At 37.4% G+C, this 20,501-nt stretch overlaps 3 protein-coding genes across 3 annotated transcripts; 1 reads left to right on the plus strand and 2 right to left on the minus strand.

Annotated features, from left to right (window-relative positions):
* Nucleotides 1–1,299: 1,299 nt before the first annotated feature.
* LOC135610259 (phosphatidylglycerophosphate phosphatase PTPMT2-like) lies at nt 1,300–7,345 on the minus strand. Its single transcript, XM_065104553.1, has 6 exons — nt 6,980–7,345; nt 5,359–5,481; nt 3,969–4,062; nt 3,180–3,262; nt 3,006–3,095; nt 1,300–1,867 (listed from the first exon to the last, which is right to left on the minus strand). Exons 1-6 carry the CDS (start codon nt 7,196–7,198, stop codon nt 1,532–1,534), a joined length of 945 nt encoding a protein of 314 aa, XP_064960625.1. The 5' UTR covers nt 7,199–7,345; the 3' UTR covers nt 1,300–1,531.
* Nucleotides 7,346–13,047: 5,702 nt separating this feature from the next.
* Nucleotides 13,048–14,642, minus strand: LOC135609096 (homeobox-leucine zipper protein HAT4-like). The gene is made up of 4 exons (XM_065102188.1): nt 14,290–14,642; nt 13,863–14,197; nt 13,660–13,739; nt 13,048–13,578 (listed from the first exon to the last, which is right to left on the minus strand). The coding sequence occupies exons 1-4, from the start codon at nt 14,432–14,434 to the stop codon at nt 13,245–13,247; spliced, it is 894 nt and encodes a 297-aa protein (XP_064958260.1). The 5' UTR covers nt 14,435–14,642; the 3' UTR covers nt 13,048–13,244.
* A 4,571-nt stretch (nt 14,643–19,213) lies between these two features.
* On the plus strand, nt 19,214–20,014 carry LOC135608738 (probable transcription factor MYB58). The gene is made up of 2 exons (XM_065101774.1): nt 19,214–19,488; nt 19,594–20,014. Exons 1-2 carry the CDS (start codon nt 19,214–19,216, stop codon nt 19,910–19,912), a joined length of 594 nt encoding a protein of 197 aa, XP_064957846.1. The 3' UTR covers nt 19,913–20,014.
* Nucleotides 20,015–20,501: the final 487 nt, after the last annotated feature.

Genomic DNA, 20,501 nt, shown 5'->3' on the forward strand with positions numbered 1-20,501 from the left:
ATTTTTAATCTTATAAAATGATCTTTTAAACCGAGTATTAATGGAATTTAATTATAGGGACGGATGAACTTAAGAACTTGGCGAATTAAAATACTGTATTGTCGATCCCGAGGAGAGGGTAGGGTGATGGGGTTAGGATGATGCATCATGGTGTTGTTAGGCCTGAAACCTCATATCATTAGAGAGCATGTGGACAAAAGAAGAGGAATTAGCCGTCCACGTCGTACGAATTAGATGATGATTAAATAGGACAAGTCTTTCTGTGGTGGTGTTGTTATCCATGGAATTATCCTCGTCCATGGCCTTAACTACTACTATATATTAATAATTCGGCTGGACTCATTCGTTGCATGAGTTGGCATTTGGAATATTATTAATTAGGGTATATATAGTACGGATGGATGGGTTGCGAAATGGGATCGATCGATGATGTCGGAGATCCTTCCTTACCAAGCTGTCACGAGTCGATCGGGCACTTAATAGTGTCACAAGATATTAAGATCAAAAAATTATTAAGAAGCTATTATATATATCTTAGTAGAAATTAAAAAAAATTATTAAGAAGCTAAATAGTCTTTAAAAATATCAAAAAAAAATCATATATCAAAGAGTTCAATTTTTTTGAATCAATTTTTTATCATAGCTTTTGGACATATTAAAAGCCCAAAAATCAAAGAAGATTACATGCATCCATCATGATTTGATGGAAATAAATAAAAAAAAGAAAACACCAAACTATTTTGATTCTAAAAAAATAACAAAATTCTAGATCAAAAAAATTATTATAGAAATCTATCTGGTTTTAATTAAAAGTTTTTTCTGAAAAATTGATATCATTTGGACCATTCCTTTATGTCGATACATTGATTTTGGGATCCAACCAAGATCTAGATATTGTATACTAGAAGTTGATTTTTTGGGTCAAATTTTTAGAATATATTAAGAAGCTCAAATGTCAAAAAATAAAAATAAAAAAATATATGAATCCATCATGCCCGATGGAAATGAAAAGAAGGTAGAGAAAATAAAAATAAAAACTTGGTGACGATGTTGGAATCCCTAAACCCTTAATACTACCAATGAATGTAAGTAACGTCGAAGACAAAAGTTCATACACCTGGTAGACATCCTCTAGAATTGGGGGAACAGTAGTATATGATAAGTTCATACACTTGGTAGACATCCCCTAGAATTGAAGGAACAGTATATGATGTACGTATTGGTTTAACTCGATGAGCGGATTTTATCGAACGAAACGAAGCGCAAATGGACGAGCAAACTATATGCACAGTACATGTATGAAGCAAAGCTGATCGATCCCACTGCCATATTTCCCCTTCTCCGCCAGGCTAAAAACTTGGTGGAGAAGGCCTTGGAGAATCTTACATCACCTTGAAAGAGGACTCGTCGTGGAAAAAGTATTGGGTACATAGCCTCTATAAGAGACCGTAAACACATACATGCTTGACAAAGACACAAACAAAAGGAGAACGATCCACGAGTCGGTGACTTATTTACAGTTTCACTACTACTAACCCTCGCAGTAAACGGGGATCGTCATTCTGGAGTTGCTGAGTCTCCCACGTGGGTGACACCTGATCAAGAAACATGAGAACCTCGTAAGGGCTGCTTGCCCAGCATGTTGCACCCTGTACACTAACCTCAGCTCTGCCCACACGGTGTTCCCAATGTTTGTGTTTGTGTCATACCCATCGAGGTCAGATCGTGATACCACCTCGAAGGAGCTCTCATCCAAAGCTGCAAAATTTCCAGTTGCTGCTAGAACAGGTGGGTTTGAAATGAGATCTAAGGGGTGGACCGACCTTCCAACTGTATTCACTCTCAGATTATAGTAGTCTTGGACAGCCTGCAAAATGATCCAACAAGATCAAGTTCTTGAAATTGGATGTCTTCTTCAATCCTCCATGCTACTTGAGAAAAAGAATCGCACACACACTCCAAACTTTCCTTCAGATTAAGACAACTTACAGAAAAAATAATAATAATAATAATCAAACATGCTACTCCTGAATGAATTAGTTTCTTATTTAATAACTCACCTGAAAAGCAGCTATTTACCATCAGGAGTTTCCAAATTCATACAGAGGATTAACAAATACATGAGAAAAATACAAGTACAATTAACAATTATGCTTCATCAGATAGTTTCAGCCAAACCACAGATACAGATCAGCAATAAACACTAATATACTCATCCTGATCCCATCAGTTTCTTTTCTTTTTTTTTGACCTTTTATGAAATATTATTTCACTTCAAAGCCACTACTTCCGATTGCAATTAGTCAAAACTGCCAGTGAAACTGTGAAAAATCTGATACCCTTGTTCAAGGTTAAAACTGCCACTAAAAACCTTAAAAGACTCTTCATCACTTACTTCTCTTTTACCTACAGGTTTAGTCTGAAACTTCAGTTTTACCCTTCTAAACTCTTAAGATTATGTTTCATGTAACCCTAATCACAAATTCAGGAGTAAATAGAAACTTATCCTTTATGATGACCCTATATTCCACAGAGAAACTTGGGCACATATGCATGGCCAACATGAAACATCCTAATTTTGATAAATGAAAGCCTATTAGAACATTCAAAAAAAAAAAAATCAATGCTTTGGACTGCTAGTAACTTCAGTTATAAACTCATTCAGTCAACTCTGTCAGAAGGAGAGTTGCATATATGAACTTAATCATAACCTAAGGACATACCAGACAAATAATCATAACCCTGCTTTCCCTTATAAAGCTATATCATAAACTTAATGAAAGAGAATAAAGGGAACATAGTTACTGATGGATTAATGGTAAGAGAATCTTGATTGGCAAAAGTTTTCAAAGGTCATTATGTTCTCTTTAAAATATGCTTCACAATTTTTCCAACTAGCTACAAAATTCAGCATTTGAGTTAGTTGAAAGATATACACATACAAGTGAACAAAGAAGGGTATAGATTTTGATTGGAATAAAATGCGCACAAAGGCTTGAAGTTACCTTCCACTGGGCAGAAGCTAAAAGTACTCTTGGCCTAATTAATTTGACATATTCATATGCAGCAGTTGGTGTCATTTGCTTGTGTTGCATCTGTAAAATAATATTTTAATACCAAGCACTACATCAAAAACAACATAAAAAGAAAATTCTGTTTGAAAAAAAACTTCAGCGAACCAAGTAACAGAGAACAATGGTTGTGCTGCGTCCTCGACCAGCTTTGCAGTGAACATAAGTTGTTTTCCCACAGGTGGAATTTCCTTTTCAAAGTCAACATAGAACCAAAAGTAAATGTCACTGAAACGGGTAGACACATGACATGAAAATAAAAACTGTAAAAATAAGGAATCATGGCAATAGAAAGATAGATAGATAGAATACTGAAGGAGCAACATGATTGCATTATTCAATAATATAAACATTTGATGGATACAGAATACAAGTCATCCTTCAATAAATATTTTAACCATCCTAGGGCTTTGTGTATCAGGCCCTTTGCTAAAGCCTCATATGTTGAGACACCTGTTAATTCAAATACTGAAAGATACTCAGCAGGTGCTTAGTATCATCAGCAGATGATTATCAGTGTCACTATAATATCAACAATTGTTAAACTAAGATACCACAACCATTGCTCTTATTCTTATTGCAAGCAACAGTTTCTAAAATAAAATGTTATAACCACAAGTTACTCAAAAGTAGAAATGGTTACAGCGCAATAGAGAATACATCAGCTGCAATTATGAGAATCTTTAGTTGCATCACTCGTTACAAATTCATAGGGCAAGTGCAAAATGGCATATATGTTATTCTTGATATGGTGTGCAAGCTGTTGGCCATAACCTCCTAATGGGATCAAGTAACACACTATTTATCAAACTTTAAAAAATAACAACGTTATCAGGGCTCAGAGGCATAATAAAATATCTAATCTGATCATAATAAAAGGTAGAATGTAGCACTTACTGTGAATGAAGTCCACAGCTTGGCAAATGTCTCCAAATGATGGAGCAAAAAGGTAATCTCTTGTTGGTATCCGCAAATGCTCAATATCATGAGACTACACAGAAGAACCAAAAGACTAAATATCCAAATAAATGATTTTTAAGTTCATAAAATTACTCACTAAATAGGGGGGGAAGTATTTCAGAAGCCGCAATAAAAAAGAAGATATCAAAATTTGTATCTGTTAATAACTAAAATATTTCAACTCATGGAAAGACAACATTCTGGGAACATAGATAACCATACGCTATAGTTCAAATTTTCACTAGCATATGATACGATACAACTTAAGACTAATAAACATGCCTAAAATCTTAAAGGAGAGCTGACATCAGTTATGCAAGGTTGCTACACAAACGAAAAATATATAACCTTTATCCATTCATTAAAGGCTGGTTCAATTGTTTTGGCCTATGATTGGTCTTCATGGCACAAGACTAACTTATATGGGAAAATACATGACCAATGAAACAGAAATATGACGCAGCCCCCAGACTCCCAACTTCAGGTCTAATTAGTAGGCTGGGTCAGGTACATGCAAAATTGGCCAAGAGTAATATCCATCGGGAAACTTGAAAATAGTTGATGGGTATCTTCACATCATACAGATTATTCTTCATCAAAGATAATCAAGTAGGACTTATGATTTTTATTCATTAATACGATCTGAGGTAATATCAGATGATCATGAAAATTCAGCTTACCTGATTCCAGCTGATGCCAGGAAGAAGGGCATGCTTAACTCAATTTCACCACACAAACATGAGAATATGACAATTATTATTCTAAAAAATCCCTGAAACTCATATATAGTTCTACTCATTCTCAAGGTACAGAAACAATTTCAAAATGGTACAATTCATAACTAAAATAGAAATATGCATTTAGTAGTTCAAAACATGAATCACGAAGTAAAAGAAATTGGCTCAATTTAAGGTCAAGAATCTAATAATCACAGATGTTATGATTCTGTTTATGAAGCTAAATGTAGAGCCAAGCACTGAGCGGAATGGGATAAAATTTGTGTGTGAATATCATCTCCAAAGAAAAATAAATGATAGAAGTGCTCGGGAATTGTGACAGAAATAACCTTGCTATTTCGATCTAAAGAGAGGGATGCATCTTAGTAATTCAAACCATGAATTAGTAAACCAATAAATGTTTTTGTCATTACTTATATTTTTGGATGTGATGAAACAGGGTGTTTCTAAATTCAGAAGCATTGATCTAACCATGCCGCTTTGCAAATGTAGGAGAAACAAAAATACCAATTCAGTGTATCACAATCTTTCTCAGGGAACAACAACAAAATGCAATGCTAAAAGTAAAGCCCGAGCAGAAAAGTACTCACAACATATAATGAGGTAGGCACTAGGGTCTCATATGGTTCATTCAATGTAATTACTCCACAAACACCAAGTTGCTTTAAGCAAGGAACATGAGTAGGAAATGGAACAGCACCTAATAATAGAAACTGAAACCAAATATGTTAGTGAAACTCTGAATATAGAAAGCATGGCGAAAAAAATTAGAAGACTTGTGGGTTAGTTATCATCCAAAGTAAGAAAAGCTAACAAACCTGACAGACATTATACAATTTCACATAATAACTTATCATCAAGAAAGAACAGGCAGTTATATTTCCGAGACATCTAATTGGTTGTTCGGTATACAGGATAAGTAACAGAAAGAATCTCTATATTACTTGAATCATTTAGTATATTGCAACACATTTTATGCAAAATTCATGTGTCATTCTAATATAATCATGACGCAAAGGGAATCAGAACACAAAACCTCATTGTTCACATGGAATGCTTACTCATTATCACATATATTTGAAATAAGGTGAGACAAAAAAGAAAAAAAGACATCCAGCGTTCAGAATCCACAAAAAATCCTTGTCCCATGCAAATACTGCATCGTTGGAACGTTGCAAAAACTTCCATTCAAATATATACGCTCGAGTACCATTTTTTTGAAAATAAACATCATGATACACATTAGTATTCACAAACAAAGTTTACTTTAAAATTTTAAAATCAAACCAAAATGGCAAAACTTTTCCTACACTTTTGGGGTTATAATGGATATATTTGAACAATACAAAGAGTTCTAGCACACATCTTTAGATTAAAGTCAGAAGAAAGATAGGATAACAAAATCTAATTTTCGTCTAAAACTCACTCGAACTTTTTAAAGATCAACATAAAATGAAAAACTAATCAAAGTACCACTTAGATTATGTTTTCTCCTATCATAGTCTTGAACTTACTCTTTAAAAGAAATGCAAGTTATACACAAAAAATGGCACGTACATCCCCACTATTTGAATCAGCTACATGAAACCTCTTAAATTTCATTTAGTTTCAAACACTGCAAATACGATCAGTTTGGTATCAGGATAGGCTGTAGACTTTTGAATTGGATTTCGCATTTCTTTAGGTCTCGTTGACATGTAATGATACCATAAATTATCATAAAAATTCAGCGAATCATAACATAGTAATACCATGCCATGCCATGTTAAATGCTCTAAAATATATCGCTATGAAATATATATGTGTTTTTTAATATTCTCTTCAATCTTGGACAAATATTACAATACTTAAATTTAAATCCGCTCTTATTCACCATAATTTCAATACTTAAAGCAAACTTATAATTTCCTGTTTCCCCGACAGCTTCCCAGCTCAGAACCTTCATTTCTCCTACTGTGATTAAATCTCAAATCATCATTTGCCTGACAGAAGTGTCATGGCATTGCCCCAAAATAAATAACCTAAAACACAAAGACCATTTGGGTCAGCTATGAGCAAAAACAACCTGCCTAAGCCCACTCATGAACAAATTCTACTTAATTCATATATAGAGAAAAATAGTCAGTTAACAAGAGATGAAAGAAAAATACCACAATTAAGGAAAAAAATCCAAACATTAAATTCAAAGGATGAAAGACAAAGAAAGCAAACCTCGTCGACTCGATCCCACCAATGGAAGTCGGGCTCGATCTTATTCCGCACAATGTTGTACATCAGCGTCGGGTAAAAGAGAACCCGAGCCCCGACTCCGACCACCGCCCTCTTCACATACAGAAGCCCATTCCTTCGGCCATAAACCTCCAAGATCGATCTCTCCTGCTCACCTCCCCCGCCCTCGGTGTCCCCCTCCCTCAACTCCTCAATATACATACTTCCAATTCCTTCAGCCCAATCTTGAGATCCGAAACGCACCGAACCAAACCTACGTTCTCCACTATACTAGCCTCAGATCGAGACCGCAGCGATCGGAAAACGCAAAGCAAAAGAGGGACCACAGATGATCGAAGGGGAGACCCTTTAGGGTTTCCCGATGGAGCAAGAAACGGATCAAGAACCCCCGGGGGGCGATTCCCACGCCACAAGCGATCCCCTATTGCGTCGATTCGAATCGAAGAAACGATCTCTCTATCTCTCTTCCTCGCCCCCCCTCCCCCACCCCTCGCTCCCTCCTTTTGATAACTACCTGCTTGCCCTTCGCAATCACCCCCAATCGAATGAGAGCAATTTTATTGACGAAGAAGGGTCGGTGTCCAAAAGCACATGAGGAGGTCAAGGCTGATCAGGCCCGTTGATGTGGTGGCAATGAGGTCATACGGACGGTTGATGATGAAGAAAGCCCATCCAGACTCGAGTCCACGTGGCCGTCGAGTGGGTTCCAAGCATCGGGGCTCCCAACACCACGTCATGTGAAACGATGGCAGGGCTCATCACGCCGACCACCAAACAGGAAACGAGTTCTTCCTATTGGGGAATTCTGAGGCATAAGTGGGTCCCATTTTTGAGATCCAATAGGGAAGCCTTGTAACAACATTTCGGTGCAGTAACTGAAACACCGAATTCTGACTAAATTATAAAAGGACAATTAAAACCTTCATTTTCATTATGATTTTTAATTGTATTTCTGAAACCAATTCTCATGCTTTGACATAAAAAAAAAGAGAAGACTTTGACATAAAAATCACTAGTTAGCATCATTCTCATGCTTGAAAGCTAAATATAATGCAATTTTATGTCCCACTTGATTTGATTTTGGAAGTTGATGTGTTAACCAATGGCATTCCATATTGCACAACCATCATTACAAAAACAATTACTACGAAATAAATCTAATCCCAAAAAAGAGATGTGACCGAATATAATATGGTTGCTTGTACAAATCAAACGAGGAACTTTCGAACTACTTTGATGTGATTATACTCGATGCAATTATATTGTTCTTTACAATAATCGAACAATATAATGTTCATAGATCATCCATCAAAAACTGTTTCGTGTGAGTGCAAATTATGTCCAAGTGGTATAATTTGTACCATTATTATGTCCACAAAAGAGTTTCACCTTTTTTTGGCAATTACAATAATACTCGCGCAATGTCCTATAATTTTCAGAGATATTAATTGATATAAATTGAATCCAGAGTGAATTATTCCTAAATAATTCAAACTCTTTTGTTAGGGTATTTTAACTCTATCGACGGACAAACTATAAGATTGTTTGTATGGACGAACATTTACTAATGTTATATGTATCATCGTTACTATTTGGGTAAATTCCCTAAAAAAAACTAATATTTCACTGTTTTCTTCTCTTTTTTTTCCCATAGAAAACCTCTATTTTCCAAGATGGACAAAAAACAATACCCGCAACCACTCATTTGATTTGTTTTCAATCATTTTTCCTTCCCCTTTAAGCCAAATCCAAATGAACCGTCACATTGAATCAGTTTAACATAATATTAGATCAATCATAAATAAATAAAAAGTTAATAAAATAAAAGTAAATTAAACTAATTTTAAAACTTAAAATAAAATATTATATATTATATTATAAAAAATAAATAATAAGATGCATCAGTTATACCGGCAGAGACCTACTCGTAATGAGCAAACGATGAGGAGGATAGAAGGTGATAATTAGGGTATTTTTTATTATCTATATAGCAAAGTGATAAATATGGTATTTTTTATTATCCACCTTATCTTCATATTTGTATCCATCCTATTTATATTATTATATTATATTTAATTATTGATAAGGTCATTTAGTCTCACGTTGGTTGAGGAGTATGAGAATCAAGGGCTCATAAGACCGTTAGGTCTCTCTTACCCTTAGAGACGCCTTTTGAAGCTTAAATGTTTCGAAATGACAAAATCGTATGAGTACGCCCCTCGCCCAAAGCAGACAATTCCTCACAAGCCTATGGGTCGCACCAATGGCCGACCGACCAAATGGTCCCTTATAAGATTGGCGCTAGAGGAAGGGCCTCATGCCTATACCTCAGCCAAGCAAACTTGAGCCATGCATCTCGATTATGAGCCCTTGGCTCCCCTACGGGGAGCATTAATAAGATCATTTAGTCTCATATTGGTTGAGAAGTATGGAAATCAAGGGCTTATAAGTCCGTCTCCCTTACCCAATCGGTCAGTTGACCTCCGTAGCTTCAATATCCTTGGCGTAATTTTCGCTCTTTTTAGCCCAATGCTTCGAAACGGTTATACGTCCTTGATATGCTTTGAAACGGTTATACATCCTTGATATGCTTTGAAATGGTTATATGTCCTTGATATGCTTTGAAATATTTCACATGTCATGAATATACTTCTTATTCCAATGATATACTCCAATTAGCTCTTACTCCATTGTTATGAACAAAATATGCTTCGAATGATACAACATTGTAATTCTGCATTCGTCGAGTGGCTATTTTTGAAATCTTATATCCCTGCCTTAAAACCTTATTTGTTTGGAAACTGTCCTTTTTGTCATGGATATGTTAGTCACTTGCTGAGCTTTATATGCTCACTCTATTGCTATATAATTTTTCAGGATAGCTTGTTACTTGCGAAAATGTTTAAATTAAGCTGAGGCAGTTGAAGGCTAGAAGATTTTTTGGGTAAATCTTTTGTAGTTCAAAGGTGATTGATGGCTAGAAGATTTTTGGGGTAAATCTAGAAGTACATTTTGTATGTAATAAAATATTAATGACAAATCTAGGTTGATGTATCTTGTAAATATTTGAAAAGCACCTCTCATATCGATTTTAGGAGTGTTAAGTTTAAATTGTATAATGATATAAACATATTATACATGTTGGTTATAGTTTAGTATATATTATATAAATTCCCACAACTATAGATTTATGATATGGTTATAGTTTAGTTGAGTTGACTTTCGATTTTATGAAATATTAAGTGATATGATGTATGATTATAAACAACATAGGTTTATGAATTGTGGATTGTAGAGGTGAATTCTGACTTGAATATATCTTAGTAGCCTCAAACGTGTGTTTGGATCCTGGATTATTTGTTGAATTATAATATTATCAATTTTGAATTAGGTTCACACCTCCTAAATGAGAATTAAATTCAGGGGGCGTGATAGGTACCACCGCCCAAATCACCTAAGAGGCCAAGTCTCAAGCGCTGCCACCGCCTGATGTGGCTTTGGGTCACTGAATAGGCCAAACAATAAGCCAAATTCAATCCTAATTTAGGCTCAATTGGCCCCTACCTGAGTTAGTAAGATTTCTCCCAAACCTAACTCAAATTAAGACCTAACTACATCAATTAAAGCTAAAACAATTATAATCAAGCAATCTAGTGGTCCAGCACGTCAATTGTTCATCCAAACTCCTGACGAAACTTCCAGTGTACTTTCGGTGAACTCCTAGCAAGCTTCCGGCGAACATCCGGCTCATCGTTCAGATATTCGACGTATCGCTCGATCCTCCTATATATTGACTCCTGCAACATCTGTTCTGGTGCATACTCTAATTTTCCAACTCGATGTCCGATCTTTGACTCCAGTCCAACGTTTGATTCTTCCATAATTATTTTTCTTTTTTCTACATAGTTAGTCTTGCATCACTTATTTCAACACATGGATTAGAGCATTAATTTATTAATTGATTTTATCATCAAAATCCGAGATTCAACAAACATATCTCAAATTAAAAAAATTATGATTCATCCACAATCTAAATATAGAATCCAAGACATAATATTTGAGGATACTAAAAGTATTAAATTATTATTCATCTACAAAATTTGTGTAGTTTATAATCATTGAATACATCATTCAATAACTCGATAACTCGATTAAACCCAAGGTTATAAAAAATTATTAACAACAATCCACCTATAAACCTACATGAGTAAGAATTTATATAATTATAAAATTAATCATTTATCGTAAGTTCATATCAACATAAAACTTTAAACCGAGTATTCTAAACTTTCAAATATGAGAGGTCCTTTAAACTTAATAAGACATATTCAATCTAGATTTGTTTGAAAATACATTACATGCAAAGTGAACATTTATAATACATTACAAGCTAAGCTAAAAATTTAATATATTAATAGGGTGAGCTACAAAACTCAATGAGTGACTAAGATATCTATGGTGAAGAGATGATAATGCATATGACCTTAAAATCAAGGTGCAAGATATGGATACAAAAATCATAAATTTTATTTCATTAAATACAAGAATCATAAACATTATTACATTAGATATAAGAATCTTATTTGATAAGCCAAAGCAATTCATCTCCTTCTTCTTCAATTCCTCTTCTCTTCTCTTCTCTAGTTCAAGCTGGGTTACACCAAGGTTCTTATTTGATAAATTTTCTTCTCTTTTCTTATATAAGTACTTAGGTTTAGCTAATAGAAAGACGATAAAATGATAAGCATATATCAAAGAAGGTGTCACAAACGGAGGAACAAGCTTAAGTGGCACAATCCTTAAGTTAGCTAGTCATCACCTTTTTTTTTTAACTTAATATGAATCCTTTCATAAATTATATTTAAATTATAAGATTCATAATTAGGTCCCTAACCTTGCAATAAGTTTCCAATGTAAAATTATTTTAATATAAAAATTATTAAATAAAATTTATTAAAATAATCAAATAAAAATCATGAATATCATAAATAATTTAAAAAATAAAGGATATTGTAATAATCATCAGTATTCTAACTTATATTCACTTGTATTGTGATATATGCATTTGGTTATAGTTATGATTATCTATGAATTTATATATCAATTCTTAGTTACAAATTTAGATGTGTATTGATCCTTGATTAGTTAATGGTAACTTTTACATTAAAATAATTCTTATTCACTTATGAAAAATATATTCAATGACTATGCTTGAAACTTATCTTGTATCTTATTATGTTAAAAGTTATGATTTGAAAATCATATAAAATTATATTTTAATCTTTATATAAATATAAAAGAATGTTTAACATCTATTTGTTTTTTTAAATTCAAGCATAAATGCAAAAAAATGTACAAATTTAGTAAAACATTCTTTTATGATAAGTTTTATCCCTATTGAAAAAGAGTAGATTGAGTTTGGAGGAAGTAAATTGGGTTGATTTTAGGTTTCGAACTCTTGATATTCATAATTTAATAAATATTTGGTTGGATATCATTTGGTAAATTTATTTTATATTTGAGAGTAGGATATGTTATTGATTTTATTTATGGATATTTTAATTTATTTGATTGAGTTTTGTACATGTTTAGACATTGTAATTCTCTTAAGCAAACTTTGTGGAAATTATGATGTTGTATGGCTCCTAATTTTTCAGTGGGTTAAGGGTGTTCCAATTAAGATACAAAATCATAAATGATATATATATATTTTTTTATTTCTAGGTATTTAAAATATATTTTTTTAATTTATTTTATTCCTTAAGGCATTTAAAATAGATTTATTTCTATTTTTTATTTCTAGGCATTTGTAATTATTTTTCATTGGGTGAAGGGTGTTACATTTTTTCTATGAACACATCATATATAACTATTTCATCTTGTAATCATGTCCATAGTGGTGTATAAAAAAAAGCTAAAAATAATTTAATGAAACAACAGAAAATGAATTAGTAGAATAGTTTGATATATATATATATATATATATATATATATATATATATATATATGTTAGAAAAAAAAAAGAAAACAATATAATATATATATAATCATAAAAGAAATACTACATATAATCCATCGTCTGATTCCTCACGCAAAAGTCTCAGTGTTGACAGTAGTACATACTGTTTAAACAGTATTCCATCATATGAAAGCGAAAGAGGTTACTACTCAAAACTCAGCATCATGTAGAGCTGTTCATGGAGGTGGGAGTGGCGTGGGTGGGCGAAAGGGGCTGCGGCAACGGAGGCTACGATCGCTGCGGAGGGGCATCGAGGAAGGACGGACGAAGCGAGATGGGCGCCCACGGTGCAGAGACCTGACGGTGGTGTGGGAGGAACTGGTGGTGCTCCGGCAGTGGTGCGTTGGTCGACGAGGTGGCGGTGGAGGACTTGGAGGCACGCTCACAGGAAGGACACATGATGAGGGTTGTGGGAGGCGTCATCTGCGTGTAGAAATGGGGCGACAGCTTCAGGGCTCTCAGTTCCTGGACTTCCTTCTGAAGCCTTCGGTTCTCTTCCGTGAGGTTCTCGCAGCAGCGCTTGAGGAACCCGCAGTCCACCTCCGTCTGCTTCAGCTTCGTCCTGAACCCAACGACGGCATCAGTGTGGCTTCGTGTCATTCTGAAACGCCCCTATTTCCGATATGTATGAGGAGTAGTATACCTTGCTCTTCTGTTTTGGAACCAGACTTCCACCTGCCTTGGCCTCAGGTTGAGCTGTTTCGCCAATGCCAGCTTTTGCTTCTGCTCACCAAGACCAAGGAGCAACACGGTCAACATAGAGAGAGAGAGAGAGAGAGAGATATATATATATATATATATATAGAGAGAGAGAGAGAGAGAGAGAGAGAGAGAGAGAGAGGGTACAGGATTAAGGGTGCTGTTCTCCTTGAAGCTCTCCTCGAGGATGGCGGACTGGTCCTTGGAGAGGCGGAGCTTCTTGCGGGAGACCAGGTCGCCGTCCTCTTCGTCGCTGGCGGCGCCGCGGGAACAGGGTCGCTCCGCCTCATGCTTCTTGTCGCGCTCGGCCCTCTTGCCGCCCACGCTGGAGGTGGCGCTGTCGGGGGAGGACGCGTCTGCCTCCTCCTCGCTGTCCCTCCCTGCTGCCGCAGCCGCAGACGACGCCCAGTTCACGTCGATCATTCGCAACACAGGCTGCGCCTCTCCTGCTCCTCGCCACACATCAAGCGTCGGTCTATCTTCTGCAATCAACATACCTCATGTAATCTGTGGTTTCTTTGCGACAAGAACACCGGATCTACCAACTGTAGAGCAAGCGTGGTGGAAACAGTACCCGAAGGGGCGAAGAGGAGATGGCTCCACCGCGGCTTCTGAACACAAGACGATGGCAGTGGTCGCGAAGGAGATGAATGATCAAAGTGATTGGTGGAGGAGCTCAGGCTGAGGCTTAGTGCCAGATCCTCCTTTTCCGTCAACATATTTGGCTTTCTCAGCTTTCTCTTCTTTTGCTTCCTTCTCTCAATGTTAGCTTTAACCCTTCCTTTACTTCTACCCTCCTCCTTTGGCTTCCTTTACCTTCACCCTCCTCCTTTGGCTCCCATTGATATGATTGATAGCAAAGGAAAAGATAGAAAAGAAAGCAGCTGAAGAAAAGGATGAGTACAACAGTAAATGTGTGAGAGAGTGTGAGAGAGATATGGAAATGGTGGCCTCCTGTTGTTGAAGAGGTGGTGTCTTCTCTTGGGGAGTATGGGGATGGCGAAGGGTTATTATATAGTAGATCGTGCCTTTCAAGTGCTCCCCACTTATCGCAATCATGAATGCTGCTACTAAATCCTTCAACTCTTTAGATTATTTCTATCTCCCCCCCCCCCAAAAAAGTTGATCTCAGTGGTTCTGTTCTACATCTCCACGCGCCACTGAGCTCCGTAAACCAAGGGCTGTTCCTCCGGTTGACCATCGACTGTTTCCCACTCCTCACACTTTCACGTATATATATGTATATATATGTATGTATATATATATATGCGCGAGACACAGCACCAACAGCAGAACATGCAGACAAGAACCATGAAATGCAATTATCTTTAGGATGGGATGGATTTCCTCCGTGATGAGGCAAGTGTGTTACCCAAGTTGACCAGTTGTGGCGTGGTGTCAGGATGACTCTGAACACTGTAATGATCACTCACATGCTGCCATCCTGTGTCTATCATTGCCTTCGAGTTGTGCAATGATCACAGTCCGTGGACGAGATGGGATCCCAAGGAACAGTGTGCCCCCACCACCACTCCATGCCCATTCATCTCCTTCCCCATGCCATCGTGGTGTGTCCAAGACTGCACCAGCACAATCACACTCATCACCCACTCACCTGGTCAACCATCATCACATCATCATCATCAACCGTAATCCATTCTTCCCAGCAAACTCATCTTCCAGAGGGAGATACGCACACAGATCGGGGACGAAGAGAGTGAGGATGGGACCCGCACCATGATTCCGAGGGAGGAGAAAGACGTGCCCAGTTTGACCGTGGATCAGCGGGGCCCATACCCCGACCGGCGAATCATGTGCGTGGGCACGTGGTGGGGACGTGGCCGGGTTCGGGCCGACCCGGTCCGGCCGTTCGTGCGATCTTGTCGGGCCAAACCCGGACACCGGCTCGGCCCCATTACTTTTGCCCATCCCATTCGACTCCCGGTTCATATGTTTTCGATTCAGAGGCTAAGATTAAATCGTGGATTCCAATAAATCCAATCCGGCCCTCCGAACGAGTGAGATATAATTCCGGCAAGATGTTGGGCGTGGACATGATTAATTGTGGGGCCCCGCCCCACGTGTGTTTCCTACCTGTCGCACGTGCATCCACTTTTCTATTACCCCTCCGTCCTTTCTTCACTCTCATGAAGGAGAAGAATACGATGCTCTACCAAACCCTTTCTTTTTATGCAGACAAAATATCACACTCTGAAATAAGTGAATTTTCATATTTATCTCTTATTTTAAAGTTTATGGTTATTATATGGTTTGGAGGAGAATTAGAAGAATATATATATTCTTCATTTAATTTATTGACACTGTTTCTTTTTGTTCTTGCCAACATCACCAAATATATCTGATTGATACAAGAACACGTGCGTATACACAAGCATGCGTACAATCGCTTAGTGGTGGTCGTAATGGATAATGAGAGGTACTCCGTGGAAGGAGGAGGAGGGGGAGGCGTGCCTGATATCACAACCCTTGGTAGCTCATCGGATGACAGAGGGCAAACCTGCATTCGATTTGATATCCTCTGCCCTCTTTCTCTAAACGTGGGTTAGTGGGGGTTTATACGTCAGTTACAGGACATGCTTAGTTTTCATATCAAGCACAGGAAGAGTCGTGAAACCTGATCTTCTCTTTCCCCTTGATGTACCTTTTGCCTCGTTTCTACCCTAAATGGTGGGAAGCAGATGAACTGTAAGAACTGTTAGCATAAAATCTATAATCATGCTATCTATAATATGAAAAAACTTTTATGCCAAGATTGAAATCAAATAAATTGGATCTAACAATATTACGATACGTACCTTTTTCTTGTTATTCAATTAATCTGATCAAGATCTTACTCACTCAATATAACTTGTATATGCTCAAACCATTTATTTCAGAAAGTATAGAGACATTTACAGAAACACAATAAAGAAAATGCCACGGTAATAATATAACATTAATGCTTTGAGTTTCCAAAATATGATGAACTATTGATATCATCTATATTTTACCTTTGGGTGAAATATTGACATATCTAGTGTTCAAAATCACTTATGGAGGACTGATACCATTCTTGTGGAATAGTGTTTTACCTTTGAGTATACAACCCTAAACTGCAAGAATATCCAAAACAGTATCATCCTACCCATCACATAATTATTTGAAATAGATTCTCCTTTGGGATTATCTAAATCTCATAATCATATGTGCCATCGTGAATATTATTTTATTTAATATCATTTAAGATGAATTCCATAATGTATTTTATAGATTATTAGTCTTGGTGGCTACAGGACCAATACAAAAAGATAAAATACAATCTAAAATATCCCATGAATGACATGAACTTTATTGTAATTCATATCCCATAAGCCTATCATCATAGGCTACTTTGGTAGCTACCGGTCAAATAAAACTTAGGAAGATAAATTATAAATAATATTCACTAAATTCTTTTATCCTGATTCATGCTGCCGTTATGAATATTATTTTATTTAATATCATTTAGGACTAAATTCATAATATATTTTATAAATTATCAGTCCATGTCACTTTGGTGGCTACAGGACCAATACAAAAATATAAAATACAATCCAAAATGTCCTATAAATGATAAGACCTTTATTGTAATTCATATCACAAAAGTTTATCATTCAAGACCACTTTGACAGCTACAAATCAGATAAAACTTAAGGAGATGAATTACAAATAATATTCATCAAATTTCTTTAATTTATGCTAAGCAGTTCAATAATAGAATAACAACCATAATAATTATTAAACATTAATGCTAAGCAATTTCAATAATAAAATAATCATAATAATTATTAAATATTAATGCTAAGTAGTTCAATAATAAAATAACCATAATAATTATTGAACATTAATACTAAGCAGTTCAATAATAGAATAACCATAATAATTATTGAACTTTAATTAGCAAAAGAAAACTCATATGATAATCATGATAACATATAAATTATGTCTTCATTGAAAGATAAACATTATTTCACAATTTCAAATATATACATGTGAATAACTAAATATATATCCAAGAACAATAATTAAATTTTATTTATCACATGTATAATCAATAATTTATATGAGAAAACTATAAAGTAAACCATAATTTATAGTTTTTTTTAATAAAAAAATTAAATCCAATCAAATAATCAAAATATAATCATGATTAAATTCAATCATAATTATAATAAATCATATTTATCAATTTTATAATTAAGAATATAACTTAAAATTCTCAATTTCATAAGAATAAAATTGTAAATATATGATAGGATATAAACTGAAATTAAGAAATTCACGAAAGGCAGAACTGTAATTTAGCAAAATAAACTCGAGGGTAAAACTGTAAATATGTTGACAGAACGTAAACTGAAATTACGAAATTTGCATAGGGCAGAATTGTAATTTTGCAAAACCTAACCTCGAGGTCAAAACCGTAATTATGCCAAAACCCTAATCTGCCTGCGCGCGCGGCCGTTGCGACGTGCGGCGCTGCCCGCCGCTCGCGCACGGCCGCTGCGGCCTTTCCTGCCTGCGGACGGCGCGCACGGCTGGCCGCGGCTGTTGCCAGTCGCGGCCGCTGCCGCCGCGGGGGGCTGCCTCTGCCCACGAGCGGCCGCTGCGGCGGTTCCTGCCCGCGCTTGGCCGCCGCCTTGGCGCGGCCGCCACTGCCCTTCGTCGACAACAATCAACAGAGATGATCATCTCAATAACATCGATGATAGTAAACAGTAAATTCATCATCAAACATAAAATTATACATTGCTCGTAATCAATAATAGAGCAAATCATATAGAAAAAAACAAATCAATAATATCCGCTGAATCATTCAAGCATCGTAAAGAACAATAATAGATCTAATATATTTGATCTCAAGAACTTGGCTCTGATATCAATTGTTAGCATAAAATCTATAATCATGCTATCTATAATGCGAAAAAAATTTTATGCCAAGATTGAAATCAAATAAATTGGATCTAACAATATTACGATACGTACCTTTTTCTTGTTATTCAGAAAAATAAATCCTTTTTTCTTGTTATTCAGAAAAATAAATCTTATTTGATCTACAAGCGCTCCATCGTCGGATCTGAAGGGAGATTGAGAGAAAAACCTTAATCTCTCAATTGCTGGTTATCTTCTAAAGAATCTTACTTTAATATGAACTTCTTTTCTATTGACATAAAAATCAGAATCCATAATATCTATAATATATCTTACATAATTAAATAGGGCCACGTAATCTAACCCTCGATAGATTATCACAACACTTGGTATTCCGTGCAAGGAGGAGGAGGAGAGAGAGGCGTGCCTAATATCACAACCCTTGGTAGCTCATCGGATGACAGAGGGCAAACCTGCATTCGATTTGATATCCTCTGCCCTCTTTCTCTAAACGTGGGTTAGTGGGTGGTTGTACGTACATGCGAGGATTTCATGCAGAGGACTCCGGGTGCTAGACGCCAGTGAAGCCAATGCAAGGGGCCAAGCCCGCGACCAGCAGCAGCAATGGGAGCGTGGGTAGCAGCAGTAGCCGAAGCAGCGGTAGGCGAAGCAGCAGACGGGATGAAGGAGGGATGGCGATCAGGAAAGGAACGTGGATGGCCGAGGAGGACGAGATCCTGATGGAGTACGTCCGGAAGCACGGTCCCCGCGACTGGAGCTCCATTCGATCCAAAGGCCTCCTCGCCCGCACCGGCAAGTCCTGCCGCCTCCGCTGGGTCAACAAACTCAAGCCCGACCTTAAAACGTAAGTCATCCCTTCTCCTGATTCGAATCAAATCCTGTGGTGGATTCACTGCATAGTTCATGGCTGTAATCGCTGTGTTGACTGGTGTTGCCATGGCTGGAGAAGCGGGTGCAAGTTCTCGCCGGAGGAGGAGAGGATAGTGCTGGATCTGCAAGCCAAGTTCGGGAACAAGTGGGCGAGGATCGCGACGTACCTGCCGGGGCGGACGGACAACGACGTGAAGAACTTCTGGAGCACGCGGCAGAAGAGGCTGGCTAGGATCTCGCGCTCGTCTCTCCCACCCAGATCAAGCAAGAACGATAAGGAGTTACCTGCTGTCTCTTCATATGAAGCACCGCCCAACATGGAAGTAAGTCTGCGTTACATCACCAGCCTGATCTCACGTAGGAAACCATGGCGATGTCTTACTTCACCTCTCCTGTAAGCAGGACACCTGCCTCGATCTGGTTTTGCTTGAAGAAGGATCCTCCAACGTTCAGTGCGGCACCGCTCTCTACGTGGACAACCAGTGCGCCATGAGCATGGCTCCGAGCCCATGCAACCTTGGCCTTGGTACGGCCCTACCGCCCCTGCTTGAACCAGCAACTGAAGAGGAGCTGCTTCGCCTCCCGAACACCTCGATGCCGCCGCAGCCGCCACCACCGCAGCAGCATATCGGCCCCCTTCCCCAGCCTTCCCTCGACTACCTCGACCACTTCACCGGCGAGGAGATCTGCTTTTCGGAAGAGTTCGGTTGCCAGGGGTCGTCACCGTGCATGCAATTCTTGTACGACGGATCGCCGTTCGCGAGAGAAGATGAGCAGCCACCGGCGCCTGATAGCTTGTTCGATGACTTGCCGTCGGACTTGTTTGACTACCTAGAGCCACCGCCGCCGCCTCCTCCAACTTCATCTGCTTCATAAGGGAATGCTTCACGGGAAGCGGTTGCAGTGCCATATGCTTGCTTTAAAGGCTTACTATTGCTTGTTATAATTGTGGAGCTTGATTTCATCAATGATTGACTTGTGTTTTGT

The sequence above is a fragment of the Musa acuminata genome, chromosome BXJ2-4 (genome assembly GCF_036884655.1).
Source record: "Musa acuminata AAA Group cultivar baxijiao chromosome BXJ2-4, Cavendish_Baxijiao_AAA, whole genome shotgun sequence".
Taxonomy (NCBI): Eukaryota; Viridiplantae; Streptophyta; class Magnoliopsida; order Zingiberales; family Musaceae; genus Musa; species Musa acuminata.

Coding starts and splice junctions, on each gene's coding strand:
- LOC135610259 (XM_065104553.1), bottom strand. CDS start 7,198: ATGTATATTGAGGAGTTGAGGGAGGGGGACACCGAGGGCGGGGGAGGT. Junction 5,482..6,979: donor GGTGGGATCGAGTCGACGAG/GTTTGCTTTCTT, acceptor ATTTGGTTTCAG/TTTCTATTATTAGGTGCTGT. Junction 3,263..3,968: donor AGCTGTGGACTTCATTCACA/GTAAGTGCTACA, acceptor GACTTTGAAAAG/GAAATTCCACCTGTGGGAAA.
- LOC135609096 (XM_065102188.1), bottom strand. CDS start 14,434: ATGTTGACGGAAAAGGAGGATCTGGCACTAAGCCTCAGCCTGAGCTCC. Junction 14,198..14,289: donor TCTCCTCTTCGCCCCTTCGG/GTACTGTTTCCA, acceptor TGTTGATTGCAG/AAGATAGACCGACGCTTGAT. Junction 13,740..13,862: donor AGAACAGCACCCTTAATCCT/GTACCCTCTCTC, acceptor CTTGGTGAGCAG/AAGCAAAAGCTGGCATTGGC.
- LOC135608738 (XM_065101774.1), top strand. CDS start 19,214: ATGCAAGGGGCCAAGCCCGCGACCAGCAGCAGCAATGGGAGCGTGGGT. Junction 19,489..19,593: donor CTCAAGCCCGACCTTAAAAC/GTAAGTCATCCC, acceptor TGGCTGGAGAAG/CGGGTGCAAGTTCTCGCCGG.